Genomic DNA, 13,939 nt, shown 5'->3' on the forward strand with positions numbered 1-13,939 from the left:
AGGCTAGGGAGCCATACTAGAGGAGACGACTGTCCAGGGACAGTGGTCAAAACTGGAAAGAGCCCTGCCCATCAACATCCTAGAGATTCAGGCAGTGTATCTGGCTCTGAAAACCTGGACCTCCAGGTTAAAGAATTGTCCAGTCCGGATTCAATCCGACAATGCCAGGGCTGTGTCCTATATCAATCACCAAGAGGGCACCAAGAGTCTCTCAGCTCAGAAAGAGGTGAACCATATACTAACTTGGGCAGAAAGGAATGTCCCATCCCTATCGGCAGTTTTCATTCTGGGGTTAGAAAATTGGCATGCGGACTGCCTAAGTCGCCAGCAGTTCCCAGGGGAATGGTCTCTTCTCCCCGAACTTTTTCGAGCTGTTTGCCAAAGATGGCTGACTCTGAACATAGATCTTCTAGCGTACAGGTTCAACATGAATTTATTCAACTTTGTGTCCAGAACAAGGGATCCACTCGCACACGGAACAGATGCGCTGGTAACCCCGTGGGATCAGTTTTCACTGATCTATGCTTTTCCCGCAATTCAGTTGCTGCCTCAACGACTTTGCAGGATCAAGCTGGAAATAAAGCCGGTAATTCTGGTAGCACCAGCATGGCCCAGAAGGTCATGATATGCAGATATCGTAAAGATGGCACTGGAGGGTCCTTGGCCTCTCCCACTATGGCCAGACCTGCTCTCGCAGGGGCCGATATTCCATCCTAGTTTACGAACGCTAAATTTAACGGCTTGGCTATTGAAACCCACATCCTGAAGAAGCGTGGGCTTTCCAGGTCAGTTATCTCAACTTTAATCAATGCAAGGAAACCAGTTTCCAAAGCTATATATTATAGAGTTTGGAAAGCTTACGTTCCCTGATGTGAATCCAAGGGTTGGCACCCTCGGAGATATAGTATAGGCAGGATTCTTGCCTTTCTACAATTGGGCATAGAGATGAAGTTGGCCCTAAGTACTATTAAGGGCCAAGTCTCAGCCTTATCAGTTGTATTTAAAAGACCGCTTGCTACACATTCTATAGTCCGGGGTTTTATGCAAGGGGTGATGCGGATTAATCTGCCAGTTAAATCACTTTTAACCCCTTGGGACTTGAATTTAGTTTTTTCAGTGTTACAAAAGCAGCCATTTGAACCATTACAGCATATTCCCTTAGTCCTCCTGACTAGGAAGCTGATATTTTTTTTTGGTTGCTATATGCTCAGCAAGAAGAGTTTCAGAATTGGCTGCTCTTTCTGGTAAAGAGCCATATTTTGATTATTCATGAGGACAGAGTGGTGTTACGCCCTCATCCAGGCTTTTTACCAAAAGTGGTTTCAGGTTTTCATCTGAATGAAGATATTGTCCTGCCATCGGTTTCCCAAAACCATGTTCCAGAGAAGAAAAGTGATTACACTTTCTTGATGTAGTGAGAGCAGAGAAAGCTGCTGAGATTTGTAAGACTGATGTCTTATTTATTCTGCCAGAAGGTCCTAAAAAAGGACAGGCAGCGTTGAAATGCACTGTTGCTAAGTGGATTCGGCAAGTTATAATTCAAACTTATTATTTAAGTAGTAAATCCCCCCCCTATTCAAGATAAGGCGTACTCAACCAGAGCGGTTAGTGCTTCTTGGGAAGTGCGTCACCAGGCCTCCTTTGCTCAGATCTGCAAGGCCGCAACTTGGTCTATAGTGCATACATTCACGGAATTTCATCAAGTGGATGTAAGAAGGAATGAGGATATCGCCTTCGGGCGCATTGTGCTGCAGGCAGCAGTATAAGTCCTCAAGATCCGGGATGTGCCCTACAGGTTGTGTCTCCCTTCCCTCAAGTAGCATTACTATGCAACGTCCCACTAAGTAAATACTTGGGGCTCTGTGTCCTATGATGTACGATAAAGAAAATAGGATTTTTAAAACTGCTTACCTGTAAAATCCTTTTCTTGGAGTACATCATAGGACACAGAGATCCCGTCCCTCTGTTTTATGGGGTGTAAGTATATTGCTTGGCTACAAAAACTGAGGTACTCCTGGAAGGAGGAGGGGTTATATAGGGGAGTCAACTTCCTATATTAGGTGTGCCAGTGTCAACAGCTGAAGGTAGGTATAACCCACTAAGTAAATACTTGAGGCTCTATGTCCTATGAGGTACTCCAAGAAAAGGATTTTGCAGGTACCGTATATACTCGAGTATAAGCCGAGATTTTCAGCCTCTTTTTTGAGGCTGAAAGTGCCCCCCTCGGCTTATACTCGAGTCACCGCTGTCTGACTGCCCGAACAGCGTGTCGAGCAGACAGACAGCGGCCATTCTACCTTTCAAAAGCCGCGCCTCCGCCTCCGCCTGTGATAGGCGGAACACTCAATTTCCCAGCAGTCAGTGTTCCGCCTATCACGGACATCGGCTCATCCTCGGATGAGCCGATGTCCGTGATAGGCGGAACACTGACTGCTGGGAAATTGAGTGTTCCGCCTATCACAGGCGGAGGCGCGGCTTTTGAACAGGGGAATGGCCGCCAGGGCGCCGACGAAGAGCGGCGATCCTGGCATGGGACGACACGGAGGGACGGGACGACACGGAGGCTCGGGACGGGACGACACGGAGGCTCGGGACGGGACCGGACGGAGGCTCGGGACACAGGTAGGCTGGACACACAAGGCTGCACGGACACACACACACACACACACACACACACACACACACACACACACACACACACACACACACACACAGGGATGGATGGATGGACACACACACACACACAGGGATGGATGGATGGATGGACACACACACACACACACACACACAGGGATGGATGGATGGATGGACGCACACACACACAGGGATGGATGGATGGACACACACACAGGGATGGATGGATGGACACACACACAGGGATGGATGGATGGACACACACACAGGGATGGACGGACACACAGGGATGGACGGACACACGGATGGACGGACACACAGGGATGGACGGACACACACAGGGATGGACAGGCATATCTCACCCTCGGCTTATACACGAGTCAATAGGTTTCCCAGTTTTTTGGGGGTAAATTGGGGGCCTCTGCTTATACTCGGGTCGGCCTATACTCGAGTATATACGGTAATCCGTTTTAAAAATCCTATTTTCTCAATACAATCAGACGTCAGATTTTGGCCCTGTCGGATTTTTTCCAAAGGCCTTTAGCCTTCCATTCACTGGTCCAAACCGTTATACAGGGGACACATTTGCTTCCCCCCATTAGGTCACCTATGTGTCCTTGGGACTTAAATTTGGTGATGTCTGTTACAGAAACAAGCATTTGAGCCTATCGAGGAAATTTCTTTTGTCTTGCTCTCACGCTAGCTAGCCTACCTGATGGCCATCACCTGGGCTAGAAGGGTGTGGGAATTGGCAGCCCTTTCATGTAGGGAACCATACCTAATGCTTCACCACGACAAGGTGGTGTTGCGTCTTATTCCATCCTTCTTGCCAAAGGTGGTGTCAGCTTTTCATTTAAATTTCATTTTTTTTTCTCAGCCTCGTTTCGCGGAAGAGAGACAACTGCAATCCTTGGAAGTTGTCCGGGCAGTCTGTTTTTGTGTAAATCTGTGGAAATCCGAGGATCAGACTCCATTTTTGTTTTGCCAGAAGGGCCCAAGAAGGGACAGGCAGCTTCCAAAGCTTCTATTGCCAATTGGGTCTGCCAGTTGGTCATTCAGCTCAGTGGTCTGAAACATAAGGCTCTTCCCTTCAGGGTGAGAGCTCATTCTAGCAGGGGTGTAGGAACATCCTGGGCTTTTCACCACCAGGTGTGTCTGGCTCAGATTTGTAAGGAAGCTACCTGGTCTTCAGTGCATACATTCACAAGATTTTCAGGTAGATGTTAAAGCAGCCGAAGATTCGGCTTTTGGCTGTAGTGTACTACAGGCTGCCGTTTAAAGTCTGATCGCTATTTTTGTTTGGCAGGGTGTCTCCCTCCCCTCAAGGCTGTTGCTCTGGGACGTCCCAGTAGGTAATGAATAATAGCCCAAGTCTGTGTCCCGTGATGTATGATAAAATGTATTTTTTTCATCATACTTACCTGTAAAATCCCTCTCTTTGAATAAATCACAGGACACAAAGGTCCCTCCCCTCTTTTGAGGATTCAATGCTTGCTACAAAACTGAGGTGCTTCCTGTATGAGAGGGGTTATATAGGGGCAGACTTCCTGTCTAAGACTTTGTCTACCAGTGTCTATTCACCTAGAGATGGTGTATAACGCAGTAGGTAATGAATACTAGCTTAACTCTGTGTCCCATAAAATATTCAAAGAAAAGAATTTTACAAGTATGATGAAAAAATACTTTATTTATTCTATTTAAGGTTCTTATTTGCTGTGGTGTTATGCCTTTCTGTATATGAAGTCAAGTCTAATTCTTCTTGTAGGTGCACAAGAGCCTGCAGCGGATCAGAGAAAGGAAGCTTGCCAATTTTATTCCATGGGGTCCAGCCAGCATTCAGGTAGCTCTTTCAAGGAAGTCACCATACCTCCCTTCTGCACACAGAGTCAGTGGGCTGATGATGGCAAATCACACCAATATCTCATCGGTAAGTAAAGGGTGTTAACTCCTTTTTCTGTTTGCTCTAGCTAGACTTTATCTGTTAGTGTGCTAATGTGCAGTAAGTCCAGCACAGGCTGCAGCTACTGCATTAAAGATGGTTAGGCTGACATGCAACAATGTTTTCTTTATTGTACAGTATAGGGCACAGGCTGATATTCATGATGAATTGTTTGCTGCACCTTTAAGTGTTTGGATACTGGTAAAGCCACCCAAAGTTTTTTTTTTTTTTTTTTGTAATTCTTTATTTTCATACAAAGTGCGTTTAACTATCAATGTAGATGCATAGGTACATAGCAAAGGTCAGATAGAGAGTTTAAACATGGTCATAAGATGAGGTCAACATATCAGGTTCTCCAGCATTGCACATTAAGCACACACAGAAAAACAAAAAAAAACGCAGTATAGAAATAATAGCGGTGTGCGAGGCCGGGGAGGCATCCCGACAGTTACTTGCACTATCTAGAACTGGTAATGACACATACAAAGTTACGCAACACTGCAACATTCCGTACATTTTTATATTTGTGTGGGAAGCTAAGCAACCCAAGGGTCAGGTAAGCCCAGACATGGGACACATGAGAAAGTAATGCACATCAGAATGTTTACAGTATCTGATTAGGCAGCCCATGAGTGGGTAAGAGTTGTGAGAAAGGGGTGTGTATCAAGGGGAAAGGGGAGGGATAAAGGGTAAGACAACTCTTAAGAGGGGGAAGGGGAAAAGTAACGGTAAAAGAAGGGGGTGAAGCGAGGGATGGGAGAGGGGAAGGGAAAGCAAGTTGGAGAGCAAGTAGCAAAAAATGGAGGAGGGGTAGAGTAAAGTGGGGTAAGGTAGAGGGTAGTGTGGTGCCCCCTGACTGGGGAGCGGAACAAGCCCATTGGGTCAGCCAGACTGTGCAACCTCTTGGAGATAGGCGTCCGTGTATATAAAATGTTGCCAGGGTCTCCAGGTTTCCGGAAAGGTCTCCTCTCCATTGTGCAAGGTGGCAGTAAGCTCCTCCATGTCTCTGTTGATTCACTTTAGAAAACCACAGGGACTTTGCCAGTGGGTTCTCCGATCTCCAACAGAGGGGGATACATGCCTTAGCAGAATTCAGTAGCTGCATGGTGAGAGAGGCCTTGTATTTCTTGATGGGCCTTTCTTTTTTTTTTTTTTTTTTTTTTTTTTTTTTTTTTTTTACAGAAACGTTTTATTGATAAAATAAGGCATCATTACAACTTATGCACCATTCTCAATACACAGATAAGTACAAGGATCAAACCTTCAATCTAGTTCACCATAAAGGAGAGAATAGGGGAGGTGAAAAAAAAAAAAAGGAAATAAGAGAGTTGCCGAACCCAGGGGAGGCAGAGACATGAATGCCGGGTAATTAAAGTATTAAAAACTCACTTCAGACACTAAGGGAGCGAGCACTCAACCGTGGGTCCCAGATACCACCAAACTTCTTGGGGCATTTCCGCCCCATATATGTCAGCTTATAGAGCGGTAGCACCGAGTCCACCATTGAGCGCCACTGGGAAAGCGTGGGGGGGTAGCTGCTTCCACATCTGCAATAGCACCTTTCTGGCATAAACGCAAAGATAAAACAGTAAAAGACTCTTATAAGTGGCCTGTACCACTGGGTCTATTATTCCCAGAAGAAGCACCTTAGGGTCCATTGACACTGAAAGATCAGTGACCTCATTGATGTCTGCTAGCACCTGCTGCCAATAGCCCTGTATGGCTGGGCATTCCCATGTAACATGGTAGAAGGTACCAATTGCCTGCTGACACTTAGGGCAAAGCTCAGACTGGGATATATTTTGGCTAAGCGCTGAGGGGTATAATAAGCTCTATGTATAAATTTCAGCTGGATGAACCTGTCTCTTGCAGAGATTACCTTGGGGATATAGTCTTGCAGGGCTAAGTCCCATTCCTCCTCTGTAAGGGAAGGGATGTCCCCCCTCCAAACCTGATATAAAGGCGATTCCCCCCTGGACGCTCACAGGTCAAGCGGAGATATAGGGAGGAGAGAATTCTGTCCACCCTACGAGAGATGAGAAATCTATCACATGAGGCTCCACCAAAACTTCCCCCGGAAATTGGGCCTGCGTTGCATGTTTTAACTGGAGGTACCTGAACAGCATCCAGGAGGGAAGTCCATAGGCCTCTCTAAGGTCCGGAAAGGGGAGGAGAGCCCCAGTGGGCATAATTTGTTCAAGTTTGTATATGCCAAATCTGGCCCAGAGGCTGGGGTCCGGGGTTTGAGCTAAAGTGTGGGAGTCTGGGGTTGCCCCATAGCAGGGTATGAGGGGAGACAGAGTCCGCCGCCTTAAGTGTCGGTGACTTTTTCCCAGACTTGAATTGTGGTCCGCATCGGGGTCGTTACCTGTGGGCAGGACTTGGCTCCCCTATAAACTAAATTCGTCAGGGCTGCGTAAGAGCCCAGAATCGATGCCTCCAACGTGACCGCAGGGTTAGATTTAGATTGAGTAAACCACCATCGGACTGTGACTAACACCGCCGCCCAGTAGTACCGACAGAAACAGGGCAGCGACAAGCCCCCCAGAGACAGTGGAAGCTGCAGCTTGGCCCTAGAGATCCTCGGAACCCTGCCATCCCAAATAAATGAGGAAACTACCCCATCCAGCTTGTGGAAGAATGTGGCAGGGATGGGGGGGGGTATTTCTAAATACATATAACAATTTATGGAGGAACGTCATTTTTAATTTCAATTTTTTTTTATTGAATATCACATGTTTATACAAATCCACAGTATCATACAAAAGTCAGGTATTTATACATTCAATGCTTACAATAACCCATCATGGAGTAATAGCCAGTGATATTCGGTAACACAAGAACATTGAAAGAAAATCAAGAAAAATTAAAATAAAAGAATAAGATAAGAAAACTGGATGCCTTTTTTCGTTTTTGTGTTTTTTAAAAATATATTCTATATTTTGCGTAAGTGCATGTAGACATATGATATCAGCAAAAACTTTACTACAAGATTTCTAAGAAAATATTTGAACCCAAATGCATTCAATAGTACTAGCAAGAAGCAGATTTATTCCAATCTATCCAGGGCTGCCATAAGACTCGTTTGGTCGCTAGGTTGCCTTGAGATGCTGCAAACATTAATTCGTATCGTATGTGTAAGTCCACCTCTCTAATGATCTCTCCTAGCTGTGGTACGTCTTCGGTCCTCCATCGTCTTAGTATCGCTAGTCTAGTGCTCGCTAATATGTGAAAGACTACCAGTCTGTATTTTTTCGGGAATCTATCCCTAGTGTTAACACCGCCAGGCCAGGGTCCCCACCCGTAAGAACACCAGTTATTGTGGAAATCAAGTTGAACACCTGGCGCCACACCTTATTTAGTTTTGGGCACATCCACAGTATGTGACCCAGCGACCCCCTATGACCGCAAAGTGTCCAGCATAGCGGTGAGACCTGGGGATGAAAACCCGCCAGCCTCACCGGAGTTAGATACCATCTTAGAAGGATCTGAGCAGAAAGTTCCCACAGGTTTGCTGATTTAGTCGCCAAGTATACCACCTTTATAGATTCTTCCCATTGTTCCTGAGAATAGGGAGACCCCAGCTCTAGTTCCCAAGATCTCATAGATGGAGACCTCCGGAACTCAGATTTGCGGTTTAAGAGGTTATAAAACAATGATATGCCTTTAATTTTAGTCTGATCATTTCGGTAGTACATATATACTCTCACCGGGAGGGGTATTTCGGTTGTAGGGATTGTACTAAGGAGATGTACTATCTGCATGTAAGTGTATTGATCCCTAGGCTCCAGCCCAAACTCCAGTTGTAACGCTCTGAATGTTTTAATAGCTGGGCCTAACATAATATCTCACTGATAAAATCCCCCTCCTCTGCCAGCTTCCAACGGATATTTGAGGGATGAGGAGTCGTAGACTTGATAGTGTTAAAGGGATTGCCTTGGCGGGTTGATCTGGGATGGCATTGCCTAGAAGTATCTTCCAGGCCGCCAGCGTGGCTCTCATAGGGGGAGACAGGATACCCACCAACCTCGGGATGAGTGAGCTCGTTAATAATAGATCTGCAATGGAATGCTGTGGGCATTGAGCTTGTTCTAATTCTATCCATCTAGGACCCTTGCCCTGAACAAACCAATACCTTGCCTGAGCCAAGATAGCCGCCAGGTAGTAATCCCGCAGCAGAACATGTCCCACCCCTCCCGCTCTTTTCGTCTGAATCAGTTTCTTGAAGGCGCACCTAGCTTTTTTGCCGTGCCATAAAAAGGAATTAATCCTAGATTGTGCCTTAGAGAAAAAGCCATTCGGAACCGGAATAGGAAGGGTCCTAAATATATATAAGATTTGGGGTAATATCATCATCTTAAAAGCAGCTAATCTACCTGACCAAGTCAATTCTTTTTTAGAAATAGACAACAGTTTGAATTCTAGACCCTCCAGGAATGGCACATAGTTGTCGTTGTACAATTTACCTATTTTATCAGAGAGCACTATACCCAAATATTTGATACCAGTGGAGCTCCAAGCATAAGGGAAGATACGCTGCAGTCTGGACTTTATTTCATCATCTATCCCCAGTCCCAATATCTGGGATTTTCCCTCGTTTACCTTGTAATACGAAACCCGGTTGAACAGTGTTAGAGATTCATGTGCCCCAGCCAGGGAAGTCTCCACATTAGTCAACATCAATATCACATCATCAGCAAACAGGCTGATACTATGACTCCCTGTCCCCACTCCGAAGCCCACTATACGTGGATGAGATCTAATGTGGATGGCCAGGGGTTCCATCAGTAGATTAAATATCAATGGAGAGAGAGGGCACCCCTGCCGTGTCCCATTCGAAATAGGAAACGGGGAGGACATAACCCCTGATACAAAAACTCTAGCCGAGGGTTTAGAATATAGTGCCTTAATTGCCGAATCAATGCCGCCCTCAAATCCAAAAGCCCTCAGAACCTCACCGAGATACTGCCAGGGAATGCGGTCAAAGGCCTTCTCTGCATCCAGTGATAGAAGCAGAGAAGGCCTCCCCCTCGTCTCGGCTAGGTGGATTAAATTAACAAGTCTACGAGTCGCATCCGAGGCTTGTCTATTTTTCGTGAAACCCGTCTGATCGGGATGAATGATCGTAGGTAGTATATCCACCATACGAGCGGCAATTAATTTGGCATATAGTTTCAAATCACTATTGAGTAAAGAAATTGGCCTAAAGTTTGGCGGAGAAATTGGATCCTTCCCGGGCTTAGGCAAAGTTATGATCAGAGCTTCTAACATCTCTGGCGGGAAAGAGGCAGAGGCAGCAGCTTTATTGAAAATTGTAGTAAGGTGCGGGGTGAGAGTGTTTTTGAACAGTTTATAGTATTCACCACTAAAGCCGTCCAGTCCAGGGGATTTATTGGGCGGTAAGGAATTAATGGACGTCTGGACTTCAGCATCAGTAAATGGGGCATTGAGCAAATCCAATTGCTCCTGGGTTAGTCGCGGGATTGGGAGTTGGGAAAGGAAATCAACAATGTGTTCCTGATTTGGCTGGTGAATCGTGGGGTCGTCCTTAAGGTTATAAAGCGAGCTATAATAGGAGCTAAAAGCGTCCGCAATTTTCTTAGGGTGGGTTTCTTTTATGTTAGAAGTAGGGTGGATGATATATGGAATTTTAGTTCTATACCTGTGACCTTTGATTTTATGGGCTAAGAGTTTACCAGCCTTATTGTCATAGGCATAAAACGTCATTTTCCTACGTTTGCTGTATTTCTCAAAGTTTTCAAGTAGTAATACGCGCAAATCATGTCTGTGCTGAGCTAGTTTTTGGGATAGGAGAACTGTCGGTTTAGCCTTGTTAAGCAACTCTAGTTTCTCGATGTCCGACAATAAGCCTGTAAGTTTGCTTTGCCTCTGCCTCTTTAACCTCGCTCCTATTTGAATACATATTCCCCTCATAAACGCCTTATGGGCATTCCATAATACAAATGGATCTGTAACGGAATCAACATTGTCATTAAAAAATTCAGTCAGATGCTTCTGGAGAACCTCTCTGCACTCCTCCCTCTGCAGCACGTAGGTGTTGATTCTCCACAGTGGGCTCGCATTAACAGCTGCCGAGCCCTCCACGGAGAGCACCACCGGTGCATGATCAGACCAAGTCATTGGTTTGATGGCCACCGAAGATGTCCGCATCAGAGTCTGCTGGTCAACCAAAAACAGGTCTATTCTGGGGCGTGGCCGGATGTGGGAGTGAGAGAGAGTGTGAATGCAGGGCGCGCTGTCCCTGTCTCCCTTCGCTCCCCTTTGATGGGAAGAAACTAGCCTGGAAACGGTAGCGGTGACTAGCTATGCGCTGAGCCCAACACAACGGCCCCATCCTCTCTCCGTCTGAGCCCGCGGAAACTACCCGACCCGAGTGAGTGTTGTTCGTGACGCTGGAGACAGCCGAGGGAGATCTCGCATATTATTGCGAGTCCCTGGCTCGGCTTGACAGTGGCGTGGTAGAAGGAGTGAACCGAAGGATCCCGAGGGAGCTACACAGCGGCGGAGGGATATCGCGAGCTTTGCCAGGCAACCCAGCAGGGCGGGCCGCTTGAAAACTGAAGGAGACGACCGAGTGAGCGGAGGTCCAGCTGAGGAGCTTCTGAGTAGCCTAAGGCAACTGCCTAGGCTAACGGTAACACGGGAGAGAGATGTGGGGGAGAGAGGAGAAAGAAGGAGGGGGCAAGAGCTGTAAACGCAAATGTTAAATGAACTGTACCAGCTGTGCTATTTACTAAACATAACTTGACAGGAGGATGCAGCAAGCAGGCTTGGGTGCAGCTGAGGCTCTCAGAGCGGTTTAGCAGCCCTGTCCCTCGTGGTGGAACTGGTGGAAATTCTCTCCCTTTCTCTCCCCCCTATATGACCAGCTTGTCGTGTCCTTGGATTGAGGAATTGAGTCAAAGCAATTACATAGCCCTACACTACAATTGTGGAGAAGATAAGTGTGAGTAGGGAGCGAGAGTGGGGAAAGGTCCATGGTCCATGGTCACTGCTGCTCTTATCAGCTATTATAACTTCTCCTCCTTCCCCTCCATTGGTAGCCCTGGCGAAAATTTTCCTTTTCTTTGCATGGCTAGTTTGTTGTGCTCCTGGACTGAGGACATTGTACTCCATTAAACTGCATTGCACTGCACTGTTTTGCAATTAACTATACGGACCATTCAAATAGACAATTCCAAGGAAATAGAGCTGCCACTGTGCATCCCCCCTTCTCCTGGTAGTAAGTTAGGCCCCTCCTTTCCCTACTGGCCATACTCACCCCCCCCCCTTTTTTTTCTTTTCTTTTTCTTTTTCTTTTTCCTTTTTTTTCTGGAGGGGCAATTTGCTATATCTCAATAATATTATTAGCTAAGCATATATCAACTCTGGCCGTTATACCATGCTTAGCAAACGGGCCACGGAGGACGGATCGCTTAGCGAGGGGAAACAAAAAACCCGGGCCGCCAAAGAAAAAGCAAGCCAGGCATCTGCTGTAACAGCAGCTAAACTGGAACGCTTTGCCCACGCAACCTCTCCTACCAGAAGGGGAATTCATCAGCTAACAGGGCAAACAAGGCCACAGGGGGCCGCTCCGGATAGGAGAAGCACCAGTCAATTAGCACCAAACCCAGCTCGTTCACCCATTGGAAGTAAGGCGAACGACACGGTTCTGGCAGCAAGCAAGACAGTACATAATGCAACAGCCATAGCGGAACTCCCTATGCTAGGGAGCGGTGAACCTACACTACGTGACATACTGCAAGCAGTTAACGAATGTAAAGTTTCTATTTGTGGTCTCGACAATCAGCTGAGCAGTATTAAAACTGAATTACACTCTATGAGCCAATTACTGAGTAATACAATGGAAAGAACCACGGTACTAGAAGGAAGATTAAGCACAGTTGAGGACGATCTCCTCCCATTACAGCAAAAAATGACCGGGTTACAGAAACAAATAGCTACGCAGGCATTAAAATTAGATGAAATGGAAAATAGAAATCGCAGAAATAACGTTCGCCTGATTGGTCTTCCAGAGGGGAGTGAGGGTCCCAACCCTATAATCTTTCTGGAAAATTGGTTTAGAGAACTTCTGGGTGACATCCCTTTTACTCCACTTTTTGCCATAGAAAGGGCTCATAGAGTCCCCTCAAGATCTCGGGCATCAGAGGAACGCACCAGGCCATTGATTTTGAAATTCGTGAACTATAATGATCGCACTATTTTGATGCGTAGGACTAGGGAATTGAGGGAAATCTTTTATAAGGGGACCAGGGTATTGTTTTACCCAGATTTTTTTCCAGACCTATAGAAGCAGAGAGCGGAGTTTATCCCCATTAAGCGAACTCCCCAAAAATATAAGCTAAGCTACGCACTGCTGTATCCTGCTCGGCTACGCATAACTGCTCTGGGTTCAACCTTTTTTTTTTGGCGCTCCATATGAGGTGGAAAAGTGGCTGGAGGAACATAAAAAAGATCTCTAGCTCTCCTTAGAATCATCACGATTGGAAAACTCGTTGTTGGAGAGGTCTCTCCTCTACCCCCTTGTTTCCCCCCCCCCCCCTTTTTTTTTTTTTTTTTGGGTCTTGTCTTCCAGAATGAGAACTGCACAACATTCGCACGAGGAATATTTTATTAATTAGCAACATTGAATGTATAAATGGATGTTACAGTTTTAAGGAGTGTTAAGTCACTAAAGGGTCACTTATTAGCGGGGAGGGGGGTGGAAGGGTATCGGAACGAATAGTATTATACAAGATAAATTTCACTATAAAGGTTTCATAGGAAGGTATGGGGGGGGGGGGTAGTATTGAGCATCCCCCCCCCCCTTGGGGTGTTTTTTTAAATAGCTGTGAAAATGGTTAAAGTAGCTAGCACATTTAATGGGAGGGGTGGGGAGGTATATAGATTCCCTCTCTATGAGACTGGCACAAGATTTGGATATTTACTGGGGGGGTGGGGGGGAGGTGAGGAAATATGCGTACTTATATTGCACAAGTTATAATATACAAGTTTATATAAGCTTATTGGTAAGGCACTATTTGGGGAGGGGGGGGTTATTTTTTCTTTTTTTTTCTTTCTGAGAAAGTGGTTAAGTAGTTTATATATTTACTGAGTGGGGAGGCACATGGATTTCCTCGCTATGAGATTGGTACAAGATTTGAACACCTGTTGGGGGGGGGAGGCTATGAAACGCGCGAATAGGCGTATTGCACAAAATACAATATATAAGTTCATTGGTAAGGCACTATCTGGGGTTTCCCCCCTGGGAAAGTTGGGTGTAATGGAAGACTAGCTTAAGTTTGTTATTTAAACGTTACCCAAAGAAGAGGGAGAGAGTGAGGATGAGGGGAAGAAGCCTAGGGA

The 13,939-nt window shown here is 46.1% G+C and overlaps 1 protein-coding gene across 5 annotated transcripts in view; it reads left to right on the plus strand.

Moving 5' to 3' along the window:
- The window catches only part of TUBG1 (tubulin gamma 1), a 317,008-nt gene that overhangs the window by 257,587 nt on the left and 45,482 nt on the right, over nucleotides 1-13,939 (plus strand). For all 5 annotated transcript variants that reach the window (XM_077459460.1, XM_077459458.1, XM_077459461.1 and 2 more), the window contains one exon: nucleotides 4,400-4,561. In XM_077459460.1, the coding sequence (XP_077315586.1) occupies nucleotides 4,400-4,561 (162 nt within the window). The remainder of the gene's footprint in view (nucleotides 1-4,399; nucleotides 4,562-13,939) is intronic.

This window comes from Lithobates pipiens, unplaced genomic scaffold (assembly GCF_037356315.1).
Source record: "Lithobates pipiens isolate NorthernLeopardFrog02 unplaced genomic scaffold, aLitPip1_a1.2 Scaffold_28, whole genome shotgun sequence".
Classification (NCBI taxonomy): domain Eukaryota; kingdom Metazoa; phylum Chordata; class Amphibia; order Anura; family Ranidae; genus Lithobates; species Lithobates pipiens.